Below are 27,781 nucleotides of genomic sequence, written 5' to 3' on the forward strand. Positions count from 1 at the left end.
TAAGAGCTACAAGAAGAATTGAGACTGCAGTGTACATCTTAGATTTGGGGTATGATGTTAATGGAATGTTTTAACACAATATGAATATATTTATGATTGTTTCCTGTTGTCATCTGCCTTTTTTTTTCATTTGATCTTGACATTTATTCAGTTTAAGGTCGGAATGACAGTGGCATTTCCTTACGCTAACACTCCTTCATATTTGCTGTGCAAAGGGGAAGAATCAGAGTGAGAAAGAGAAAGGACGAGGAAAAATTAAGGACTGCTATTCCTGTTTTTGTCTCTCAGGTGAGTGAGACTGAGATCAATGGCCAGTTTGAGTCAGTTTGCGAGTCCGTTTTTAGTGAAGTAGAATCCCAGGCCATGGAAGCCTTGGACCTGCCTGGTTCGTTCCGCACTCGAAGCCACAGTTACCTCCGTGCAATTCAGGCTGGTTATTCCCAAGATGATGACTGCTTGCCTTCAATGACATCCTCCACTGTCACTTCAACTCTCAGATCCACAACAGGTAAAACAATCCCCCCCCTAAATGAGAGAGGGCTTAGACTACATGACCTCATACATCGTATACATGCGCACAAACTCGACATACCTACATATGTACAGTGGGGAACCCTTGAGCTTCAGCGATGCCGGCAGAATGATCCCAGTTATTTTTTCTTTGGAAGCTATGGTGTGCGTGTGTTTGTTTTTGCCTCTGCATACTCCCAATTGTTTAGATGGATTTTGCTTGTGTGTTACTTTGCACGATTCACGCATCATTAGCCAAGCTTCTGGTTGGTCACTTGTGGTGTTGCCAAGCTGTAGACTAATGAAGGATGGGAGGGTGGCATAAACACTGAGATGCCAAAACACACGCTCACGGTACACAGTATTACAACACAGCACAGCCACATTACATGGCATGCCTAAGAGGGGCAGGCCCTACCCTAAGCATGTTAAACTGTGGTGTTATATATGTGTTGTGCCAAGCGTGTCAGTTACTTAGGGAGGGCTGGAGTTCAAAATGGGGCAGGGGTAGGGGAGCGGTAGTTTGTTGACATATTTGTGTTGAGACGATACAAGCCTTCCGCCTGTCCTCCCCCTGCTCTGTTGCACCAACACATTAACATATGCCTTGTACCTGACCTGGTCATTGACCTCATAAATTAAAAATAGCACAATCTTGTAACCAATATAAGGTAAGTCAACAACCTCTAGAGACTAGAGCATGTGCTGGTTGCACAAAGGAACCGTCTACCTATACTGGTATATTCGAGTTTGAGAAGTACAACCTCTGATTATTTGCATTATTGTTGTATTGTGTTGCATGAAACGCAAGTCTCAGTCAAAATAACTAATGAATTTTATGCAAAGTTTATTAGAGGACTTCCTAAAGTTTGTTAAACACTGTTGTCTTCAACTGCAAGTTTCCAATTCAACAAATACTTTTATTTTTAGCCACAATTACAATATGACAGTGGAATCAGACTCAAAATCTTCTGAGAACTGCACATTCTGTCTATGGACTTGCATATTTATATGTCCTTCATGCTGCTTTTTTAATACAACATGCAAGAATGTCAAGGTTTTGTGCGACACAGTGCAAGCAATATCAAATTAGCATTTCAGGTTCTTTGTGCAAGCAGTCTTTGCAGTAACTCCCTAACTAAGTGCATTTGGTGTTTACCTGCAAGAGTAAAGCTATGAACCCTATTGAAACATTTTTCTTTAATGACGTGCATTTTGAAATATTATGACCTGGATTTTTCTTGTTTTTGTACACTTTTCTGTCAATTGAATATTGGAGACATTTGCACTTTTACTCATTTTGTGGATTTTGTTTTCTTCTGCAATCTGGACTTTTGTTTTTGGAATCCTTTCATCTTCAATTGGGTTTCCATCTACGATTTCTTCGATGTGACAAGTATTGAGGATAAAGGAGTGTTCTCCAATCCCACTGTCTTATTTGCTGAACTCTATTCATTTAACTCTCTGCTCCAAATCTGTCAATTCTATGTGGACTAAAACAAGCAGTTGACTGTACAATATGTTTTGAAGTTGTATATTGAAGATTGGCATGATGCATCAATTATTATATGTCAGATAAGGTTATAGCAACCCAGAGGAAGGGTTCCCTGGATGGTGATTAATTGTTTACAGCACCGTCACATCCCAGTAAAGCCATACTCTAAATTATATTTATTTGGTATACTCTTTGCACTGTTCTGAGGGAATAGTGGCATTGAAATTAATTAATTAACTAAGCTACCATGGCTAAGAAAAACATTGATTCCTGGAATCATGTTCTCATGTTAGTATTCAGTTCTAGTTTAAGCGGCTTATGAAACAAACCCTGGGTGAGGCTAGTGGGCCCTTGAGTGGGGAAGGGATCCCATCATGCTCCATAGGGCAGACGAGCAGCAAACCCCTCTCCATTTGACCATCCATCTCTTGAAGGATAACCAGGTGGAATGAACAACTGGAGGCATCAGTGATGATTGTTGCAGGTATTTTAATGTTGACACGCATACATATATCTATGTATATGTGTGTTTTTGCACTGCCTTCTCAGTAAAAATAATAGATACATAGAGTTTATATATATATATATAGTTGGTAGACATATCTCATTATGTTATCCTAAGTAGCAAACACGGTTCCAAACAACTCACAAAACCTCAGATTCTTTGATTTCTTCTTAAAACCTTGATACCTCTGAATATTGATAACAGTGATGATTGTGATGCTGGCTTTTGTGAGTTGTTACCATGTCTCTATTTTAAGTGTGCTTAGACCACAGTGTAAGTGTTAATGTATGAAAGATGTACCTCCCAAACGTTTCAGAATGTTTTCATATGGCAACCATAAAATAGCACTGAATGTTATCGCATTGCCACTGTCTCCAATCATTTGTGAGAGCAGCATGCGTCTGCTGTACATGTGTGAACGTTATTTTTTCTTTCCATGGAAATTTGACTTCTTTTAAAACAAAGCCAAATGTGGCAGTTTAACCCTTGGCATTGAGTCTGTCAGCTGTCTTTGACTGTGGGATTGCAGCCTCTCCCTGGTGCAGCCCCGAAGGGGGGAGAGACCCCTCCCCTCCCCGGGTTAATTACTCCACATGGTCTAATCAGCCACCTTGGACCTGATATGTTCAATAGGGTTCATATCTGCTTCTTGACCCAGTGGGTTGTGATTCTTCTACTCCCTTTACATCTTTTCCTTTGCACAAAATGGCACAGAAATAATCACTTCGATATGCTTTGAGAAAAGGGTTCATAGAAAATGGATTTATGATTTGATAATGATTGATGTATTTGATGTTTAATTCCACTCTTTGCTGTGCTGTGCAGTGAAAAGATGGAAAGAAGCCTTGAGATGACTGAGAAGGCAGTGTAAAACATTGGGGAAAGCCTACAGTATGTGAGTTTAAAGACAATCATTATTGTCTTAGTTTAGTTAAGGCACTCAAGAACCTATTTAAAAAAAGGTGCTATATATTCTGTAAAGGTTTCGGCAGGAAGAAGCTCTATTACTTGGAGCTGACCCATTTTGGATTTTCTGTAAAATGCTATACATCACAGAAAGTTCATCCAAGGATTTACTGATAATAAGCAACTACCCAAAACATGTTCATGTAAACTCCACAAAAAATACACTTAGATATTGATCAAAAACGTACAGAGTGTTTCTTTGCCTTTTTCTAATTTTGTGATTTTAAGAAACTACTCAGTTACATCTTAGTTTTGTACTACTCTGGTGCAGACATAGTCTTATTTGAACAGCACATCTGTCAATGAGGAGTGCTCATCACAGATTTAATCACTTAAATCTTAAAACCAAACAGGAAAAAAAAATAGTGTCCGATCTTGTATGTCTTTGGAATTACTTGCCACTTGCATACTGTATGTTTTTCCATAGATATGTGTGTATTTTGTAGTTCAGAATCCAAATCAAATCTCACTCCAGCTGTTCCTTTCACTTTGAATGTCCTTCTTTTTGCATATTCAAATTTTTCTTCCAGAGGGATATGATGTTGTGGATGGGATCTCTTTACTAAATGACGACATGATAGAGGATGATGACGGTGCTAGCTCCTCTGCCTATGTGGAGCTGGAGAGGCTGGAGAGAGAGACTGCTGCTGCTCGCAGCCACCACAGTACTAGCTCCACCGTAACAGCCATCTCCGTCCCACCGACATCCCCGCCTTCATACAGGGTCCCCTCTGACTCACCCATAGCCTCTGAGCCGCCGGTCCCTCAGGCCATTCAGGCCTTTAAAGAGTCTGCTAACATGGTTGCTGCCTTCAACTTGCAGTGGAAGGATGAAATCTCAGCAATGCGCTATGAACTGGCGGAGCTGCGTAGAGATGTCTGCGGGGAATTGAAAACTTTCAACAGTAACTTCTTCAACTTTACTCAGTGCTACAACATGTGGACTTTGTGCCGGGAGCCATGCAGCGACAGCACCACACAAACAGACGACAGAGTGTCCGTAGGAATTCAAGCAGGCTCAAGTTGGTCCATTCGACAGAATACGCAGGACAAGTCAGTGATGTGCCAACCAGAGCCAGCCCCCTTCAGCATTATGGATTTGATGGACCCCCCCCGAATTGAGATCATAGAGGGAACCCCCGATAGCACCCCAGAGGGGTCAGGCAGCCCTGCCAGCCCACTTCCAATAGAGGATTTCCCATGGGAGATCACCAAAAAACAAAAGGTCCAGAAGCAGCCAGACACAGGTGGCCACACAGGTGGTCACAGAAGCGCCAGTCTTGAACTGTGGAGCAGGAAGTACACTAGTGGGCCCATGTCATATCTGTCTATGTCATTCTAATCATTCCCATTCTACGCATACGGTAAAACAAGATGAGGAAGTCAGGGTAAAAACCTGACATTTACCAAGAAAGACAGGGCAGAGTTGTTGTTAGATGTCCCTTTACTCTATGCAGACACAGAGTCTGTCATCTCTTGAACAGGTTACAATGTTGTTCAAGCAATCTTTTAACAAGTGTCTTGGTTAGCCATTGATTAAAAGAGATTGACTTTGTTTTACACAAGAATGAGGTGACATAGGAATGTGAGAGAGAATATGGCTGATGCTCAGATCCTCAAGTGCCAACAAGTGCAGCATCATCTTCCCTCCACTGTTTTAAAGACCCAACCTTCAGAGAAAAAGTCAATTCAAGTAAATATGATTGGAAATCTGAGGGTCACTTAATGATTAAACTCAACAATCAGCCATTGTGAGGTGAGGCATAAGTGGGTCTGTTTCTTCAAATAAATAGCTCATATTCATTCCAGTTTCTCTTCCTGTAGAAACATTCTCTTAAGCACCTGAGTATACTGAAAAAATACTGTGAATAACTTTATAAACCCTAGTTTTTTAATGAATGCATTAAAGATGAATACCTTATTTATGAATATATTGATATATAATTTACTTTTTAGTTATTCTAATCAAAGCATTCCTTTCCCATGGCCTTCATCCATTTTGTAACTAATAATTTGATAGTAAAAAAAGTAGATAGTGCTGACAACAACTTATTGTAAAATTTGTGAAAGCCTTATCCTGGAATACTGATGGATGACACTGTTTCAAGGTTTTGTGGACTTAGTCCCTGGCTAAAATTGTTTACGATAAATCAATTGTGACTGACTAGACTAAGTCTAACAGCATGTGGAGAGGAAACAGTAAGGGAGATTCACAGTGATCGGGAAGTATGAATGTATTGGCTTCAGTTCACTCTTGCACAAACTGCATTCATTTTCAAACTCTGTTTATGTATATAAATGTACCATTTTGTATATAGAGAAACTTATATTCAATACTTGTACTGTTTGCAGTTAATAACACCCATTTCTGACAGCGCTGAGCGGGGTTATAATAGTAATTGTGGTTCTAAACCAAACACAGCACTTTCTCCAGTCTTCAAGGTCTGTCTTCATTTATTTCATCATATTCATCAAATAGCTGTTTGTGCACCTCAAAAGGGAAGTTGGTAGTTCATACCAGTGTTTCGACTATTGTTTTTCTTGCAGTGGTGACTGGAGGTTCTTAAATGTTTGGTGTCTTACCTATCCATTCATTTTTTTTCCTAGAGGAAAGGAAAATACTGAATTGGATTTAGTGTTTTGGTAAATTATGTGAAGGGATTTGGACAAAATTCTACGATATTCCCATTCTTTAAATGCCACGTTTCTCTAGTAACGTTGGTATTTTTTATGCTGGGCTGGTTTATCACCGCTGAAAGCTAACAGAGAAACATTAGTCCCTATAAGTAGACAATCAGAGCCACTGAGGGCCTCTACCTCTCCGACATGTTCCCAGAGGTGCAGTATAGTACCCTTGAATGTACTAACACCGCCTCACTAGTGATGGCTTAGCTGGGCTCCTGTCAAACCTTAATGACAGGGAGCCTTCAATCATCTGCTTTATTTGGCCAATTGCTCATTTTGTCTGTTATTCATAATATAATAGTTGCTCATTAGCCACTGGCATTCCCCTCAACCACTCATCTGGACACTGTCCCATTGTACCAACGTGGCGTACCAAAGTTACTGTAATACTGAGGCCAACAACAAACATCTCCAAGCGTGACAGCACTTATCTTGGACGATCACTGCAGCGCAGGACCATGGGAAGCCTGTATGTGTCAGACCCCTGACTGAAATGTGAACCCTTCAAAAGAACCTTTAATAAAGGAGAGGCATCATCTCTCACTTTATAAAGAGAGTGGATCTTCTTCCCCCCTTGAACGGCAAAAAGACAATACTTTGCAGTTTGCAAAAGATGATATTCATACAATGGTTGTTCTAGAGGTAAGATCAAAATTATAGTGGAAGCCATGGAAGAAAGAGAGGCAGACATTTCCTTTCAAAGTTATTGCAGTAGCTCCGCCCAACACATGTGTTGCAGTAACTCATTAAACCTGAACTTAAATGCCTAGCTAAAGGATTCATTTGCCTTGATAATCTAATATACGTGTTACAGAGGAACACTATATTTAGGCATGTTTTGCTCGGAACTGGGAACTTTTCTTGGAAGGTTTTGGTACAACGAATAATAGGTAAGGAATAAGTTCCAATGTATTGTTGCCATTCCTCATCATTTGCAATACAGAATAAGAATTTTAAAACGCTTATAATCTACTTATTGTAGTTATAAACCCAAACAAACTCAATTTTGAGTTTTAAATCACTGACCGGCCAAAGGCTCGGTTAGCATAAATCGTAAATTATTTTATTGAAAGGCATATAACTGTGAGAACATTTAGCATATCATCATTTTAATATGATATATATATATGTATATATATATATATATATATATATAAAGTATATATGGTTTTGTTTTTTTAAGGAAAGGCTAGTATTCTTTTTTTTTTGCTTTTTGAATGATTAAGAGGGGATTGCAGTGGCATTCCTTACTTACATCTTTTCCCGTTGTTTGGGGAATGCAAACTTATTTAAAGGTGCTGAAGACTGGCCAATCATGATGTCACCAATCTTCATTCATTCATTCTATGCAAGTCCTTTGTTGGAATTTTAGGTCATCTAAATTTTTGCAGTTATTAATATTAGCTATCTAAGTTAAGCCTTCATGCAAATCATCAATGCTGGGAATGGAATGATGTTTTCAGAAAATATTGGTGGCTCTTTTTAAGTATATTTATTTTATTATTTTTGCATGAGCTAGGGACCCCACTAAAGGTTGCTTTAGTGTTTCCTGGCAGACAGTTGTTTCATTAAATTTTTTCCCATTTCAGCTTATGTGTAAACTAGCATCAATGAGTTTGTTGGTAAGATTCTTGAGATTCCTGCATAGTGGTAGCATCCGTGTGCTTTCATCATATACAAAAGAAAAACAATCATAAGTGTATCACACAGTCAATTAATTTACCGACAACAGTACAGCAAATTTAGAAAACAAAGCCCGTGATAAAATAATTGGAAATGCTCTACAAATGCTTAACATTTTCCAAATGATTATCTAATTGAACTGCAAACTGGTGATTGATTGATCCCAGGAACTCACCTGTGCTTTAAACAAGTTTAATCTAGTGTTTCATTATCATTTCATCATTTAGCCCAAAGAAATTACCCTTCCTTTAAAACAAGTTGACATGTAGCAAAAATACAGATATTGAACAAAGTAGTATTTTAAAAATATATATACCTGAAAGATGAACATTTAACAAAGACGCAAGAGGAAATAGACAAAGCGTATTTAAAATTATTTTTTAACCATGCAACCATATTTTGTGTAATGAACTATATAATTATTTGTAAGAAATTCTGAATTGTCTCCCTTATCTGTGACAGTATGTGGTCAATTAGCCCATGAGTTTTTGTTTACATTTTGTTGTCATCCAGAGATCTGATGCAACAACTGTGCCAACTCTCTGACGTCCAGCTATTAGGACAAAGGTTTTTGGATGGAATCTGATCTCACCTGAACCTGTAACACTGCTTGAATATAAATCCTTTTCTACCCCTAAGTTCTCTTCCTGCATTTATTCAAGGTTTCTTGGAGAAATCGTACTTCTCTGTTTTGCATCAATCATGTTGCAATTTTCAGGGATCTCAGACTGAATTGTTTAGTTAATCAGACTTTGTCAAAGTTTTGAAGCACCTTTTGAAAACCATAGTTTAGCCTGCATTTGTTAGCTTATGCTTATTTTGTTAAAAGAATGAAACCAGTATGTGATACATTTGCTCTTTTTTTGTTTGCTTAATGTGGTGTTTCTTGTGAATTTTCATTTACAACTTTTATTGGCCTTATGTATTTTTCATATATTGATATAAAACAATGGATTAAAATGTTTATGATGTTTATGTTTATGGTAATTTAAATGGCAAAATAGGGGTCATAGCTTTACAATGGCATCCAAAGATGAAACTGAATAATAGCATAAAAAAGATATTTTGTGTCCGTAGGGGGGACTACACACTTTAACACACCGCAAATACACAGCATGGGCCAGGCACAGTGTCTTTTACTTTGACCCTCTCAATATGCATTGCTTTTCTACTAAGCTATCACCTTTTTGTTTGTTTTATTTTTCTTTTTTTCCCCCATTGTAGGCATCCGTAGCTTAGCTGGGGGGCGTAGAGAGTACGGTAGGTCTGGTAGGGAACAGCTTTATTCTATCTTTTTTTTATATATATATATATCTATATATATATATGTTGTTAGTACACTTTTTCATACATTTTGTCTGACTCATTGCATTGTTCACAAAAATAAGATATATCATTACTTGGATATGCTGTCATACTCACTAAGTATGTATAATATATTTAAATGTTTTCATCTGTTTCCACATTTTCATTATTATGCACTAGTAGTAGTGCAACAAACCAAAAGAACAAAACTAAAACATCTGGTGACTACCATCCAACATGTTGGCCTTGTGTTAGCACACTGGCATTTTATTGTACAAATCTCTACTGTATTTGAACAGAGTGAGTCACAAGAATAACTGCTCCATTTAATATCTCTTCTGCACAACTGGAATATACTTTAACTGAGATGTGCATGAAGCCTTTTACAAATTCCATGAAATTATTGGTTGGTTTGTTTTTATTTATTATGATTTATGTTACTATACTGTTCAAATCCATTAGTATCAGTAGTGATTCACCCTATTGCTTTAACCATTGTATGCATTTTCTTTAAGCGAACAGAGGGGAATAAAATCAGCACACTCTAGTGTGACTTTATTTAAATATTTAAATATCCTGGCATGCAGCAAGGCAGGTTATGAACAACATAACAGCTTTGTTCTACAAACCAGCACAAATCAATGTCACTTTTAGATTACATCAATTGGGTTTTCATACTCAAATTGTACAGTTGTTGATGTATTCAAGTTAGTGGCTTTCAGTAGTTGTGATTTTGACATTAATGCCATTTTAAATTCACCCTGTTCTTCTAACATTTGTTTAAAGGGAAGGTTAGATACTACCAATACTCAAACTTAATTTTAGAGGTGGATTTAATACTCAAAATGATCACATGGTTGCAGATTCTGGCATACTGAAGTAATCTTTTTTTATGCAGTCTACACGCAATCCTACATACAGTATTATACTTATAGTATCATATGTGGCAGTTGTTACTGATTCTATGAGTGGTCTTACACAGCTTTTCTAAAACATACAATTCTTTCACAAGCTATTCACATTGTGTGGGCTAGCATTCTATTTAAAGGTCTATTTAAAGGTCTGTTCATAATGAAATGTTGATATTTGGTAGCAAAGTTTATATTCAGCTGCCATTGCTTTACTAAAGCAAACCCACTTTAATGGCCCAACTGGCAGCAGAGCCCATGAATGGTGATATCCAATGGTCTGTCAGTTGTTTTATCTGTCTAACATGTTAGTTTAAAGCAACATATTAAAGACTTGTTGAGATTCAGATCCCCAAAGGATGAATCCTAAAGTTTTGGCTGAACCCACGACCTCTCCTATAGTGCCACCACCAGGCCAAAGTTCCCATGTGTACCATGATGTGTACACCTTTTCTGAGCACATTAACAGTCCAATTGAATGAACCGTTTACATTTTGGACAAGGCTTTATTTTAGTGACATTCTCAGACCAAAATGTCATCCTTGCCCACGCAAAATATTTTTACCTAACAGGAAGCTTACAATAGAATTTACCCAGAAGATTCAGTTTTTCATTAAGGTGAATTCATGTTTAATTTTAAAAACTCTTTAGTCCCACATTCTAGACTTGCATATTTTGACTTTTTAACTCAACTATGGGTAATGCTCAAACAACACGAATAAGTTTAATTTGTTCTTTGTTTTGTCCAGCACTTGTGACCATAGTGTACAATGAACTTTACAGCTTATATGGGCTGCTAGCTGTGCTTTTTGTTTAAGTTACTTTTCCTTTTTTTCTGAGAAGGTTACCTGTTTATTTAGGACGCTATCCACTACCTCATCACTGGGGCAAAGGCAATGACAAAGAAAGTTTGTTAAAATGATAATACTTTCGGGCCATTGATTTGTATTGGTTTGTTGTTATATTTCATACATAAACGGTTAATCCACCTTGCATCCATGGGGGCATCACCACTGTATGTATATATGTATGTGGCTATGAACAACATGCTTGTTTTGTTGTGCGATTCTTGAAAAAGGGGCTACACAAACCTACTTTCTAAATTTTGTAAATCCAGCAGAATCAGCTGGAATCACTGAGCTATACACAACCTCAAATCCTGCTAGTTGTCCTATGTCAAATCATCCATCCATCCATCCATCCATTCACCCATTTATAGCTCCATCCACTTATCCAACTTTGCTAACCATCAGTTCCATACTCAAGCTCAATCGTAGGCCCAAGGAAATATCTTCACAATGGTTGGGTTAGGTATAGTAACACTGATTGGATAAAATAATAAATTCCCCTTAGTCAATGCCCTTAATCAATCTTCTTTTAGCTAAACACAGTTATTTATTTTACCTGTGGCAATATGTGTCACTTAGGCAAACCAAAGAAATGCCATTAAGGTGAGCAGGAAAAAGGAAATTATAAAAGAAGTACATTTTGGAATTTTTTTGAACACAAACTAGGTTTAATTTGAATGTAATCCTGAAATCTATCACTGAATAGACATTTAACTGATACAACGTAAGATCTACAGAAATCATTGAGTGCATGCTTTTTTTCAAGGTATTTTTACATCAAGGATGTTGTGATGCCTCATGATAAACAAGCTACATTGTCTTCATTAAAAAAGGTCAGAGTAGGCTACATGCTCATTTATGCAATTTTAACTTGTTTGTCATTAAACAGTAGGCACTCACTGCTCATTGCTCTTACAGGAAGGAGAACAAATTGTCAAAGAGGGACATTATCATTAAAATGTGACTAGAGAAATATGTAGGCCATTATTCTTTGGCTTTAGACGAAAATCATTTTGCGATACAATTACTAGAATTAAGATACATGGTAGATAAAAGACATAAATATGTTGTTTTTTTAAATCAGCACCCTTGCTAAAATAGAGTGAAGCTTGATACTCACTCAGTTTCCATGTTAATACACTCTGGAGTCAAAAAAAAAAGATAGTGTTATATTAAATCCTGAGAGGCATTCACTTTGTTACATCTTCAGCCCCCATGCTCATGTATGCAGCTCGTCAGTCATTGCACATCATTAAGCCACATTCCACCCTGACCTGAGTAAGAACAGCGTCTCGCCAGCTTCTTTGCCAGTCTGAGTCCACAACTATGGCAAGAACAGCCTCTGGCACAAATGGAGGGAGTCGGACGGGGAGGAGACGCAGTCAGAACTTTTGCAACGATTTTTTCTGAAATTTATGTCTTGGCCACAAAGGAGCAAAACGTTTGAGAGGCCTTGTTGAAAAAGCACGGGAGGGAAGGTCTGTTTCATATTTTCTTTATGAAATGATATTAAGTCACACTTTACATAAAGTCAATGTAAGTACAATAGTTTTTTATAGTACCTAAATTGTCAATCTTGAATCTCAGCTGCACTACTCATGTTCACATGGTAAAGTGTGAGCATGATAAGTGATTATAATTCCATTTTCCCGGAATTAGCTCTTATTATAATAACATGTATTTTAAGTGCAGCAGGGTACTTGCCCTTCATGTAAAGTATGGCTTACGCTCATGCAACCAAATACAAATGAAATAAACATCAGTAAACTGGCTATAAATATAAGTGGTGTGGTCCTCAAATTCAGTATAATATTTGAAAAATGGGAATGTGAAAAGTGGAACTCCACATGCTGTAGTACAGCATGCAACACTTTTCAATATACTACATTTTTGCATCACCAGAGGCAGTCAAGAATTAAAAAGAAAAAATAGACAGATAGACTGTCTTTCTTTTACATTTAAAAACATGTTCTTTGTCTGGGTCTATCAGCACATTTTGTCTGATTGTCTTTGCCTTCCTTCTAAGCCTCATTTCTGTCAGATCTAAGAAAAATTCCACTTGCCAGCGACTGAAATTGTCCTATTCAAGGTCATGTTTGTGTCATTTTCCTACAGTTGTGGAGTGGCTAATTAAGTAGTTAATTTTAACTTTTGTCTGTGTGTCTTCTTCTAAGTCTTTGTCTGTACATGACATTTTTTTGGCCTTAAACTCCCAAATTGCAATGTTCTGTGCCTCTCTCAGGAGACACACTGTACTGATAATAAACCAAAATAATACTTGAATACTGATAAAGTATAATATCCAAAGTTGGAAAATATGAATTATCTCGTGAGTTAAATTGGTTTTGTTATGGTTTCATATTTATGTTTAGATGATGTCTGCCATGTCTTATATGTTTAATAGGATAATGTGTAGCTGTCCATTTTCAGATTCAGATGATGCATGTTATCATGTGCCTGATTTGTAAGGATTGATCTTAAGATAATGATACATGGTCAGCATATGAGGGCAATGCAGATGGGCAAAATTCTTAACAACCTTGGTATACATTGATTCTTCAAAAGGCTTTAGCCTTCATTTTTGTTAACAAAATAAAGCTGATTTCCATTTTCTCTCCTAATTTGGTCCATTTTGGATCATCTTTTATCAATTCCTTAATTGAACTGTGATTCTATCGTTGGTTATATAATGCGGAAAAATATTTTTTAGGACAACATTGTTAGCTACAACAGAAGCAAAAGGGAAGAAGTACAAATGCTAGACAAATGCATTCAAATTCCGCTCACAATAAAATCTGTTTTCACCTAAAGGAGGTTGAGGCACCTCCTGGAGAATTGTTGCCTATGAGCATAGCTCTTCAAGTTGCAAGTTTTGTCTGCATTTTGAGACAGAAACACAGCAAAAGCATGATAATGGCTGTTGCCCAGAAATCTGCATTTATATTTTGTTTCTTCATGCAGTGAAACAGTGCATAAGAGGTTTTTTTACTGTAAAAGTAATTCACTCATGTGAAATCATTTTAGGCCAAATGCATTTTGCATTCGACTCTACACATTCATCCTTAAGGAATAACACATTGATGTGAACCATTTCTAACACTGTAAATTGAGCATATCTGTGTTTCTCTCTCTCCCTGCCTATTACTGACTCACAGTTACTATTGGAAAGGCCTTTAGAAAGATTTCTGTAAATATGTTTCAATGAGCGTTAGACCTCTTGGAGTTAGTTATAGTAAGTGTAGAAAGATTCACTGTAGCTGTGCATTGGGGTGTTCTGTGCCTGCGTTTGTCCTCTCTAACTGCTGTTGCTTGTTCCTTGCAGGGATTCAATTTCGTCTCCCTACTTCCTGCAGTGTGGACCGCGCTCAGCCTCCTCCAGGTACCAGCCCGTCTCCATCTCCTCTCTGTTCATCCATCCTTGCAGCAATTATCCTTGCAAACTACCTTTCAGTTGCAGTCATACATCCGTGGCTGTAGTTACGGGGGTCCGACTACTTTTGCTTCTTAGGAAGTAAGGAAGGTCAATATTAATTTGATATATTCCAGTTTAAATCCCTGCTCGTTCGAGATGAGCCAAACCCTTGCAGAATCGATCGCCGCACATCTTAAGCCGGATAAATTATTGTCCGAGTTGATCCTGACTTTCTCTGACATCATGCAAGTGTGGGCAACGATGACGATTTTTAAACGCAGGCGCCGCAGTTGCTCTCGAACTCACGGAAACGCCTGGATGTCACCTGATCAAAGAGCTGATTGGCTCTTAGTTTTGACATCAGGTGACATCAGGTAGGTTAAAGTCACTGCGAGGAACTTTAACTGGTTATGAAACAGTCTCAATTTATTACTGATGCCTCTTTATGGCCTAGATAAGTAAACAAGACCATTAGCAAGAAGATGGGTTATTTCTATATAGTTATTCCCAAAGCTTGACAAATCGCCACCAGGTCAAATTCCACACAAAATCAGATGAAATGATGCAAGTTTACCAGAAACGACTTCAGCTAAACTCCAGCGATGCCTAGCCCGGCCCGCCACATACTGACCCAGTTCTGGCTTCGCTGCCACTTTCACCCTACATTACAAAGCTCCGGCAGAAGGAGGAGATCTCAACGCCCGGCAGCAGCGTCTCCTCCTCCGGCCGGGAGCAGAGCTTCACCTTGCTGCTCCGCGCTTCCAGCTGAGAGCCAACACCAACACAATGCTATTGGAGGCAGTTGTCTGTTGCTCTGCAAACGTTCTGATGTGATAAGCCTGTGTCAGGCACACTATTGATTCAGTGTGAGAGTTGATGAAGTTAGAAATGGTAACAGAAAGTAACTAGATTGGATATTCAGTGAGGACAGGGAGGAGATTACATGAGGATAAACTGTAGGTAGATGGGTTCATTTGTGTTTTGATGCAGAAGCATGTCCCTGCAGATGGTGTGTCAACGTGCCTGTTTTGAAGAAACTACCAGGGTCTTCACTGTTTACTTGTAATACTACAAAAGCTTTTAAGCAGAGCAGCAACACAATATTATAGCATGACATTCAGGTAAACTTAGTCTGGCTGCACGTCCAGTGTGTGGGTCTATTTACCAAACTGCCCAGTGCAGCAGTGCTAAACCAAACAATCAAATTCAAACACAGCAAGTTCTGACTGACTACACAAAGGACACTGTGCTTCCCTGGAATATATGAGCTAAACTTTAAAATACAGCTGTAGCATTTCAAAGGGAAACCTCTCTACACTAGCCCTGCAAATGTATTTTGTTGCCCTTTCCATCTTCTCATTGGAGATTTTTTGTGTTAAACTTTTAACTCAACATTATTAAGCATTTACTTCTGTAGGTCTTACGTGTAGGTGAAGAGAGAAGGACTTGTCCGTACAGAAGACCATAAACTTTGATCTCACAATGTTTTAAGGCTTAAGGATGTGGACCCATACATGTAAACCCCATACCTAGTAAATGTTACTGTTATAGTTTTAAAGATGTGTTAAAAAAGTGTTTTTTTCCCTTTTTCTTTTTCTCTATACAGCTGTCAACTCTGTGGCTGTCAAATAATGTTGAGTAAAGTAAAATAGAGAATATTTCCCTTTTGAAATGTAGTGAAGTAGAAATATGAAAAAGCATTAAATGATAATACTCTCAAGGGTGAGTGCTTTAGCAAAAAAAAAGAACACAAGTATGCTAGTTGAGTAAATGTACTGAGCTAAATTCAACCACTGCTCAAATCAACTTCAATAAATGTACTTTTGACACTTTGCAGAGTACAAGTCAGCTCTTCTAGCAGGGATTATGTACAGTCCATAGCAGTGGTTCTGAAATGGGGGTACGTGTACCCTTGGGGGTACGTGAAGGCACTCCAGGGGGTACGTAAGATTTTTAAAAAATATATTTAAAATTAGCATCCTTTCGAAAATCCTTTAAAAATAGTTATTTAATAAATATTCAATAAAATATAAGTGTAAATTCATCAACTGAATTCAATGCAACAATGCAATCTTCAGTGTTTAATAAATCAGACACTGATGGCAGAGCGCGGTGTATTACATCTTTTTTTCAACCTAAAATGCTTTGCGCTGGTTAGGGGGTACTTGGCTGAAAAAATATTTCACAGGGGGTACATCACTGAAAAAAGGTTGAGAACCACTGGTCTATAGGATGACATCTGGTGTCCAGTCAATATTAATGCAAGAAATTGTGATTTTTTTCTTCTTTTTGTCAGATTGAGTAGAGCATTTCTCTCAGAAGCTTATCATGTGGTGGTATGACTACCTAGGAGGAGGCAGCAAATTAAGTATCTACACTAAACAACATTAGCCTTATTTTGTTATCATGCACATAAATGTAGGTGTCTAAGTAACCAAATGTATTTGCAAATGTCAATCCATTCAGGCAAGCATAACATTCATGAATGAACTGCAGAAGAAATGTGAACTGATGACTCAACTTTCAATCTGATGATAGGCTTATTTAGAGTCCATAGAAACATGTGTCTGTTCAATTGTTTGTCTGTTTGTCTGTTACCAGTCTCACAGCAGATCTACACAAAAGTCTAATGTTTGAGACCCTATGACCTTTCATGTAGCGCCACCATTAGGTCAAATATGCAGTTTTCAAACAAACAATCTCCTCGACACATTAGCAGATCATAGGATATCAAAGATTTGTAGTTAGGGTTGGTAACATACACAGTTTTGTATCGCCCAAGAGTAGTCAAGAAATCCAATTCATCACTTTCATACGCACTGCTAGCAACTCGGCCATACTTTATAAAAATATATAATAATGAATATACTGTACTTTATATATTATATATTTTGTGTTAGGACCATGATGGATTTCTTTTAAACAAAGTGAGGTTCCATAAGAAAAACAATTTTAGGTATATGTTTTACATTTCTTTAAAAAGATTATGAGCAAGTGACAGTTTAATTTAATGTTCATATCATTACATTTACTGGTACAGTTTTGTGATCAGATATCTCTGATTAAAAACATTACGCTTATTTGATATGTATTAAAATAATTGAAAGTGAGAATGTTTTAGAAAAGCAATGGACTAGTTATTTTAACATCCTGATGGTTGTTCTATACACATGATAATCAGTGACCTGACTTTAATGTGTTGCATTGGCGGATGAACGCAATGTAACCACAGGAAACACAGATACTGGTGGTGGGAAATGCAGACGTTCATGTCACTGACTTTGTATCTGGCACCAGCAAGCAATCTGTAGCATTTTCAGTTTTGAAAGTAAGTCAAATTGGTAGAATGTGTAAAAATAGAACGTGTGGAGTTGAGTGCTGCCTGAGTCACAGTGCTCTTTTCATTTTTGGTATCCACCCACTGTGTCTTGCAGAATTGCAGCCCCTTCAAGTTGGAAGGAAGTCAAGTCTGTTACTGGATTTAGCTTAACAGAGATCCCTGTGGTTTCTTATTTCTTATTGCACTTAATTACCTGTAATCCAAAGTGGGTTGTGTGTGTGCGCGTGTGTGTTTGTGTATATATGTGTGTATGTATATGTGTGTATGTGTGTGGGGCTCTGCCTGCACTTATTTACGCCAGTATACAGCATGTGGTTGAATAGGTAAAGCACAAGAATATTTCTGGATTTGGTAATGTAATGTTTAGTCTGATCGATGTTTTATTTTACTATAGAAATGTATAAAAGTAATAAATGAGTAAATTAATAGGAGACTTCACAAGTGAATGACTAAATGAATTAATCAGAAGCACTGTAGGGGTGAATGGCTGAATGCTCATAAGGGTCATTACAAGACTCCGATTCTCCTCACAGTTTCATGTTCTTTCTGATTCATGAAGATTTTAGGTTAACATTTGAAAAAAACTCATGAATGGGGATTGTGGATAACAACCATTATGCTGAGACTTGAAGGAACAATGCTATTTTCTTGAAATTAATGACGCAAATTTACTTTATGTATTGTAATCTTTTAAAAGAGACATCTTTATTTACCAGGATTTTAAAATGTGTATGCTGAGCATCTACATGTTAATTCAGTGCTTATCATAGCTTTGAAAAAGGGAGATATCCAGCCTGTGAAGTTGGTTCTTTTCCAACTCTGCTGTGAGGTCCATCTGGATGGATTACCATCAGATTCTCATTTGCACCTAAAGGAGCAAATCTTTCCCATAATCCTTCATTGCACCTCCCCAATAAACACAGACATAGTTCAAAGCTGCTGTTGCTTTTCACCTTATACTGACATTTCCCGTCGCTTTAAGTGCTTAAGTGCCCTGATGCCTAATCTCCCATCATGCTATGAAGCTCTTCTATCACACACTGTGTGATCCAGGTGAACTGCAGCACTTGGCCCTTGTCAGCTTCTGGCCACATTTTTTCATTCTCATGTTTTATTTGATCCTCTACCCTTGTCTTGCCTTGTCCTCGTCCTCTCATCTTGCTTGTGCTATCCAGCGGTATCATATCCTCCCAGTTACAAGAAGACTCCACCTCCTGTGCCCCCGCGCACCACCACCAAGCCTCTTATCTCTGTGACAGCCCAGAGCAGTACAGAGTCCACCCAAGATGCCTACCAGGACGGCAGGCATCCACGGGGCGGTCTGTGGACCACGGATAGCCTTGGTCGTCCCATCTACAGCTCCATGGACAGCCTGGACAGCACCAAGGCTGTTACCATGGCCATGGAGTCGGCAGCAGGCAAGAGGCATGCATCTTTGGGCAGCCACACCTCCGTCCAGACGTGTGACAAAGCGGTGCTGGTGTCCAAGGCCGAGGAGTACCTCAAAACCCCACGTTCCTCTATTGGGATACAGGTAACAAGATTACTGATAATGCCACTCAATTTGCTGCTCTCTTTGCAGTCACCACACTCACTACCCAGCCTCCATGCTAATTACACCAATCTCATCTGTCTCCTTCTATCTAGTCCTGGCTGAAAGGATATATTCAGATTGTTAATATGTATGTGTGAAATCCAAACACAGTAAAACCATCGCTCAGAGTTCTCAATAACTTAAATCAACCCAACACGTTTTTATTATAACACAACAGGCACATTTTATGTATGTAGTTAGTTGTTTCAATTGCATTGTACCATTGGATTATTATCTGACAAGAGGATAAGGATGCTTTATTGAAGACTTACTCAATGTCCACATCCCCAGCTAGACTTCACAATGTTGAACTAGCAATACAACATTTGCAAATTAGTTAATCATGTCATTTTTTGGGGGAATATTACAAATTCCCAAATCTACCAATCTGTGTAATGTACTCTACTTGGTTTTGGAGGCTTGTTGACCTTTACAGGTGTCAAGCTGTATTACATGGACATTGCTTACTGTCCAACTAACTGAGGTAGCTCCTGAATGGTCATGTTTTCCTAAGTTTTTAGCTCTGACTTTGGATGGCTGTCTGTGTGCACCATGTTGTACCTCAATGTCTCCCTCGGACGACAATGCTGAGCATGGTGTCGAAAAAAATGTACGGTCTTCTTGAAAATATAGCTGTTTAGAGAGGACACTGACCAGCAGTGAGCCATCTAGTTGATGATTTTAGTTTTAGTTTCCTTTGTACCAAAATCCAGGATAAGGTTGAACTTGACATCCATGCAACTACCCACACTGCAGCTGGTAACAATAACACCAAGTTAAGGCAATAATTTAAGCTGGTGCTGGACTCTCAATTACATCTTCCAGACTATGTATAATGTGTATCATTACAGAGTGGTCTTGTTTGTGATTCAAACACTGGCTTTTTGCTATTTCTTTCAGTAGACTTTGCCACATTGAAGGACTGGTGGGAAGTTGCACATTTTTCCTGACTGAGCCTCTCTGGTTGGCGTTAGGCATTTAAAAGACACCTGTAGGTTTGAGCAGCAACAAATCAGGCCTATATCATCCAAGTACAATCAAACGCTGAATAGACATTTGTAGGCAACCAAAACAGTTACAATTAACTCTCATGATGGAAACTCAAATCTTCTGGAATAAGTAAGAAATCCCATCAACATATCACTAACATTTCCAAATGTAGAGCTGTCATTTTGAATGGTAGACATGTGCATCAACTTGGCTGTGACTGTTCATTTCAGTTGTTTATTTTGAAGATTTGGCTGTGATCTGTTTTCTGTATTTACTAGGTGGAAACTGTGACAGACTCTGAGACTGAAAGTAAAGGCCTTCCTCAGTTCCACTCTATAGGGATCCAGGTGGAGGATCACAAACGGTATGTTGCTCGGATATAAGGAACACAATATCTGTAGTCAAAAAATATTGCATTTAAAGTTGCATTTGTTAAGGATTGTTCCTCTAACTTGTGCATTTAAGGCATGGGAGGTTCAAGCGCTCCAACAGTGTGACCACTGCAGTGCAAGCAGACATGGAGTTGGAGGGCTTTCCCTCCATGGAAGACAAGGGCCTGCAGTTCGGTGGTGGCTTCGGTCGCCACTCTGAGCCCAGCACCCCCACGCAGTACGGGGCCATCCGCACGGTGCGCACACAAGGCCTGTTCAGCTACAGGGAGGACTACAGGCCCTCCAGTGGGCCCCCCAGCCCACAGCCTGAAACCTGGCTGGTTGAGCCCAGTCTGGAGAGCACCGAAACAGGCCGAGTGTCGCCCCTCCGCAGGGACGGCAGCTGGTTCATGCAGCTCCTTCACAATGAAACCAAGCGGCTGGAGGGATGGTGCAAAGAGATGGAGAGAGAAGCAGAGGAGCATGACCTGACGGAGGAGAGTGAGTGTCCTGAGGGAAACTACATTCTTGTCAAAACGGGAGCTGCTTTTGTTGTCTCAGGTCAATGCTTTCATGATATGTGCTCTACGATCATTTCTTTTTTTGCATTATGTATAAAAGTAACCGAAGTGAACATTCATAGTATTAGCTGTCATGCTGACTTTGAAAACACAGAATCGTGATAGATGTTTTGTGAGAAGATTGGATCCATATGAATGACATTTACTCAACATGTTAGCCTTTTTCAAGCTGTCAGTCATAAAACCAGAATCTCTCTTTTATTTTCTCTGTCTCTCTCTCTATGTGTGTGTGTCCACCAGTCCTAGGAAAAATCCGGAGTGCAGTGGGAAGTGCTCAGCTACTGATGTCTCAAAAGTTTCAGCAGTTTTACTGGCTATGTCAGCAGAATCTGGTGAGTGGTATGCGTTTGTGAACAAGAACACTGTATTGACATATCTTACATGGAAAAAACACAAAGGATTAGGGGTAAACTTGTTGATAGGCTTCTCTTTGTCAGAGCTCTGAGAAGGTGCTCGGCCTGACGCTGCACTTGTTCGCCTTCCAGAAATAGACCAGAGATCAATATTGAAGCAGTCCCTCTGCCGCTATTGACCCCAACAGTAAACGAAAGGGGAATTCCAATAGGTAGCAGCCCCTGGGTTGAAGCTATCCATTAGGAGAGGCAGCAGTTTGAACAGGATCTCAGAGCTTGAATAATGGACTGCCACACCTTCTCACTGTTTAGCCCTCATGTCGACTAGAAACTTAGACCTTTTCTAATGCTAACTATTCACAGAGTCAGCATATATCAGACTATGATAGTGTCATAAGTGGGAATGTTTCTGCAGATACCGTAGAGGGAGACAGTGAAAGAGACAGGCAGGCACTAAATCACACCTCACTAAAGCGTGGCAAATTTTATGAATGAAATGCAAAACCTTGTAGAGGTGGTTGAAATCAACCTGCTCTCTCACTGCCTTGTGTTTTATTTTATTGTGCATTTGTGTGTGTGCCTTAACTGTGCATTGCTCTCTCTTGGCTGGTTTCAGGCCGCACACTCTCTCCCCATAGATAATAAGATGATGAATTAAGTCTGGCATTGGTAGTGACAAGCCTTAGATTGCCCTGAGCTTTCAGACGTGTCTGAATGAAAGAATGACTCTGATTCCCTTCTGGACTGAGGAGGAACTGCATGATATATCTGTAAAAAACTCCAAAGGTGATTTAAAGTTGGACTTGACAGAGCTTTTCTTGGTCTGAGATCACACTAGTTCTGTGTTTACTGTCTGTCATAATGAGCACATGTCTGTATGTGTCTGCATGATGAGATGAGTGTGAGTTGTGGTTTGACATTAGCCGACTGGGTACAGTAGGTATCAGTAGGGGCGATGTGTCCTTGGGCAAGACACTTAACCCCAAGGCTTGCCATCGGTGTGGACTGGATGTTGCATGAATGTTAGTTAGAGTCTGATGGTGGCACCTTGCATGGTAGCCTGTCATCAGTGTGTGAATGGGTGAATGACATGTAATATACTACTGATTGTAAGTCGCTTTGGATAAAAGCGTCTGCTAAATGACTGTAATGTAATGTAATGTAATGTATCATGAACAGCGGGGTATCCTGTAAATGTTAAAGATAATACAGATAAATCTGCTAAATTACAGTAGAATGAAATAACAGTAATTGACAGTAATTCATGTACTGGTTTACACCGTCTGTCTTCACTTGTCCTCAGCACACAATAGAACAACTCTGCTGTTATAAAAAAGATGCAATGAAAGGCAGTTAAGGGAGAAGGTTGAGATTATGAACCAATGTTTGTGCTGTACTGCCACACAGTGGTGGGAATGGTGAGGTGGCTATGAGTAGCAATATTTCCTGAAAATGGAGGAAATGGAGGTTTAAACATTGATTTGGTATTTAAGCATTGTCTTTCTTTTCCAATTATTTTGAAAAATTGTTGCTTTTTTCCCGTTGCTTTATATTCTCAGTATGATACACGTGGTATAATGCTGGTTGACAACAGGTAGTACAAGTCTATGGTTCTTTATTATAGTTTGTTTACTTTTGTACTTAGTGTTCTACAATCCTGCACATAACTAAGAAGAAAAATAATTTTACTAGATTACAAAACAACCCACAACATTTTGTACTCCGCTGTCTCTTCAGGACCCCAGTGCCATGCCCAGACCCACATCTCAGGACCTGGCTGGATTCTGGGACCTCTTGCAGCTTTCCATTGATGATGTTACTGCCAAGTTTGATGAGCTGCAGCAGATCAAGAGCAACCAGTGGCAGCTGGTGGAGAGCACAGATAAGAAGGTAAAACTGGATCCATACACTCATTATAATTAGTCTTAATGCATTCCAGTTGAACTCACTCAGCTTTTGAGAAAACTAAACTAATCTGCCTTCCTTTTAAAGGCCTTTGACCAGCAGGAGGTTAATCATTCTTGTCATAACACTGCAGGGACAACTATAGGGAGAAAACAACATTTCATCCTAGACAGCTAGTAGCATCTTCTAAAATGTTTCCTATAAATAAAACACATCAGTTGTGTCTATTTGTGAACAATTTCAGACTTATTTTATCTATCAGATCCACAAAGTCCAGATTTAATTGTCACATCCATTCCACAGAATTTTAAACCTTAAAAATGCACATGTAGTGTGTTCAACACTGCTACAAGAACCAGTGTTTGTGGAATGACACATATGCTGAAATTAGTATATAGCGAGCAACATAATAACAAGAAAACAAATATCAATGAGGTGACTCATGACTGCAAGTAGACTGAAGACTGAATTGAAACAATGTGTTCAAAAAGGCAGTTATATATTAAAGTCCAGTAACTTTTGACAGTTTTGGCATACATACAGACAGGCTATGTATTCTAGATACTGACGTACAATTGATAGTATTTAAAAAAAGCTTGTCACTGTACAAAATGAAAAACATAAACCATTAAGAATATCAAACCATCCAGTTAAGTCGCCAATACCCTGCAGCTAAAATAAACACACAGAGTGGTGAGGGAGCTGCATTTGTAAGAAGGACATTTAGACGTTATTGGGGTTTTAGAGATCCTTCAGGGCACTTGGATAATTATCTCCATGCTACAGTTGTAGTTGTAAGAGAGTTATTTACCTCCAGCAGTTAATGGGCACATTGCAAGCTCCATGAAGCTGAGCCCCTACATCGACACAGATGCTCTGTATTGGGCTTCTCTCCTTCAAGGCAAGCACAGTTTTGCACTAACGCCAGCTTAAGCAATCAGAAAAGCTTGCCTTGCACTCAAAAGCTCTTGTGATTGCTGTTTTAAGATGTGTAGGTCATGTGGGTGAAATTTCTGTGCTTTCACAGATACATTTTGGTAAACAGTAATGTTGGGCCCTGACAAGAGCGTATTAAATTATTGGTATGAATTAACTTTATGAATATCAATAGGTTTATTAACATATATTAGGGGCACCACTCAGGCTTTGAAGCCACGGCACCTTTAACTAATAAAGTACAAGGATACAAGCACCTGTATACACAAATCCTCCTTCTGCAGGTTAAAGTGGGGGAGCACGGGGCAAGTTATTCGTTTCTCCTTTGGGATCCAAAAACAGTCTGATGTTTGTCCAGCGAAGTTAAGACTATCCCTTAGGGTTTTTTCTTTAAAGCACCAACATTGTTTCAACTCCTTTCATACAACTCGAGTGGGACGGGTCGGAGTGAAGGTATGCGCCAGTTTATATAGCCCTGGTGACATCATAGCCGTGTCACAGGGACTCTCTGGGGTCCCTGTGACTCTTGTCCAATGAGGCAACAGTGTTGTGGTTTGAAGCAATTCTCCCACTCAGGTGAGATTTTAACGACTGATGTGGTTTGCGCGGTTTAAACAAGTTCAGGCTTTTTTCTTTTTTTACATGTAGGCCTATCTCGTTGTTTCAACCACATGTTGAAGTCGTTGTGGCTACCTAATCAATTTATATGTTCTGTAGTGTTTCTAGATGCCTTTCACATAAATGTCTTTCTGCTAAATAAATATACAGGGCCTCAGCAATAGGGAGAATTCTAATGATGAATTCTCCCTATTCAGGCAAAGTGGCCTAGTTCTGTCCACGACACACATGTACCCAAGATACCAAGGGACATATGTTAAAGGATTATTGCCCTGTTTATCCAAGGCTGTGCACTCCGTAGTGAATACAACTCCTATTAGCATTTAATTGATCTGCACTGATTCAATATTTATCATGTTCTCCCCAGTCAATATGCTAGTAAATATAGAGCTGAATAAATCGTCTCTCTTGTTTTTCCATAATGGGAAAATAAACCATGACCAAACTTAATAAAACAATAGAAAAATGTCCTCACTAGAATGAAAACAATATTGCTTCAGTAAGTTTTTAATTATGTGTAAAGGCAGTGTTTTTCTGCAAACAATTCACTTCTACTTTATAGCAGAACAGTTATCAGAGAAGGTGATTAGATTTAGTATTGCTCTTTACTTAAATTGATGTATAATTTATAATATCTGGTACACACTCCTAACAATTGTTTGAGCTGTACACCATTGATTGAGATGCATTGTTTGGTTTGCATTCCTCCCCTGTGAGTCATATTGTTCTGTCAGATACATTGCATTAATAATAAGCCTTTGCCTTGTTTAACCGTATCATTCTGAATCCTAAGGAGCGAAAGTGGCCACCACCTTTGCCAAAGCGGCCGTCCAAGGGGCGTGGTGGTGTGATGCGAGAGCGCTCTCTGGACCTTCAGGACCGCCAGCGACAGGAAGCCCGCAGACGCCTCATGGCTGCCAAACGAGCAGCTTCTTTCAGACAGAACTCAGCCACAGAGAGGGCAGACAGCATCGAGATCTACATCCCTGAAGCCCAGACACGGCTTTGAGGTCCACGGATTCATCCTCAGCTCCTCTTGTCCACCTCCACCCAATCACCAGCTCGTCACAACCAGCCCGCTGTCATCGTCTGTCACCGCTCATCCACTTTTTCATCATCCGTCGCCATTCTCTGGGTTGTCCCAGATGAAGCTACACTAGGCAAGATTGCAGTCGTAAATGCATCCTTTTTATCATCTTAAATGACAATGTGGCGCTGCCATAGGGAAGAACGGCCAATCTTCCCTGAGTTAGATCTCAGATGAGTCAGGTGTGGACGGTTGTTTTCCCACAGAAAGTCATAAACAAAGCTCAGAACAAAAAAGGGACACACCAGCATTAGACCTACTTCCTCTTTCACCTTTGATATTCTTTAGGTAAAAATTGTTCACAGGTCAGCTGGATTGGTAAACATGAGCCACTTACATTTGAACGGTAAAGTTGCCTAGTGTAGCTTTAAACCCATCAAGGGACTCATTACACCACAAGAATGAGCTGCCATATCCCAACATAAACATTTCACCTGTTTTGTTATTTCAGCAACATCATGTCAAGTTAGTCATTTATTTGATCATAACCATTATTGTTGCACCTCCAGTCTTCATCATCGTCACCATCGCCCCGCTGTGAGTAAGGGTGATGCTATACTTGCCACATTCAAAGGGAAACACAAAGTGCCACTTTTCTAGACTTTCTCACCAGCAACAATGGTCTTGGGCTGAAGCACCCTGTGTGAAGGGACAGAGGCAGCGGAGATTGATGTTTTCCACAGTGATGATCTTAGCAAGGCAAAAAAAGCCTTTAAAATATGTTGATTATTGCCTTACGTGCTGAACAGAATACAAATACAATTATTTTTTGATCAGGTTCAAACTTCACACACAGCCTTTTCTATGGAGGTGGCTAAAACCTGATACCGTGGTCGATCAATTTCCTGCCAGTTTGCTGTTAAATGAAATGGTATTAAAAATGTTTGACAGCGTGTCTGAGGTGCTGCACAGTTTATTTCATCCATCCATCTTTAAGCAGGCATGCTGCAGCTGCTGACCAGTGTTGCTGAATGAGATCTGAAAACAAGGCTAAAAATCCTAGACCATCATCTGAGCATTTATTCATTCCCCTTCATTCCTTCATTCCCCCCCCCCACTTGGGTACATTTGAAAACTATGTGCGTTATTTGCTGCTGGATACATTTCCAGTGCAGAACAAATATGAATTATTAACAAAAGACAGTTTTTGCGCAGCCAGGAAGAGGTGACTGTATCAAACAATGCATTTTGCACCTTATAATATTCATGTTTGTATTTCCAAGGGAAATGTAGTTTATGAAGATCATGTGATATTGTTGCAGTTGAATTGCAAGGACAGATATGGAAAATTTACTACAGAATTTCATGTTACTCTATAGGGTCATATAACCTGCACCTTGTGTTGTTTGGTTTTCATTTATTTTTCTGATGGCATTCAGGCCTCTCGTAATTACAATATTGTGATTCTAACACTTTTAATTATACTTACAGTATCTATCATATGACCAACATCACGATCTACAGTATACATTTAGTATTTAAAGTTGAAACAGTTGTGGGTTGATTTGACAGTGTGTTTGTCTCGCTAACAGAAACCATATCTCATAACACACAGCATCCAACCTTTTGTTCCAAGTGGGGCATAATGAAAACACTTGTGTTGTTATCTTGATCTGCTCATGTAGTCTAGGAAAGACAGGTGCAAATGACACTTTAACAATATTCAGTTACTATAGTAAATGGTGCTGC

The 27,781-nt window shown here is 39.0% G+C and overlaps 1 protein-coding gene across 1 annotated transcript in view; it reads left to right on the plus strand.

The window, feature by feature from the left end:
* LOC129106954 (disks large-associated protein 2-like) overlaps window positions 1-26,014 on the plus strand; it is an 82,893-nt gene extending 56,879 nt beyond the window's left edge. Inside the window, exons 5-13 of the mRNA XM_054618247.1 lie at window positions 289-508; window positions 9,069-9,113; window positions 14,228-14,284; window positions 18,833-19,191; window positions 20,520-20,605; window positions 20,707-21,173; window positions 21,434-21,525; window positions 23,284-23,436; window positions 25,799-26,014. Coding sequence (XP_054474222.1) covers window positions 289-508; window positions 9,069-9,113; window positions 14,228-14,284; window positions 18,833-19,191; window positions 20,520-20,605; window positions 20,707-21,173; window positions 21,434-21,525; window positions 23,284-23,436; window positions 25,799-26,014 — 1,695 coding nt within the window. The remainder of the gene's footprint in view (window positions 1-288; window positions 509-9,068; window positions 9,114-14,227; window positions 14,285-18,832; window positions 19,192-20,519; window positions 20,606-20,706; window positions 21,174-21,433; window positions 21,526-23,283; window positions 23,437-25,798) is intronic.
* Window positions 26,015-27,781: the final 1,767 nt, after the last annotated feature.

Source organism: Anoplopoma fimbria, chromosome 18, assembly GCF_027596085.1.
Source record: "Anoplopoma fimbria isolate UVic2021 breed Golden Eagle Sablefish chromosome 18, Afim_UVic_2022, whole genome shotgun sequence".
In the NCBI taxonomy this organism is placed as follows: domain Eukaryota; kingdom Metazoa; phylum Chordata; class Actinopteri; order Perciformes; family Anoplopomatidae; genus Anoplopoma; species Anoplopoma fimbria.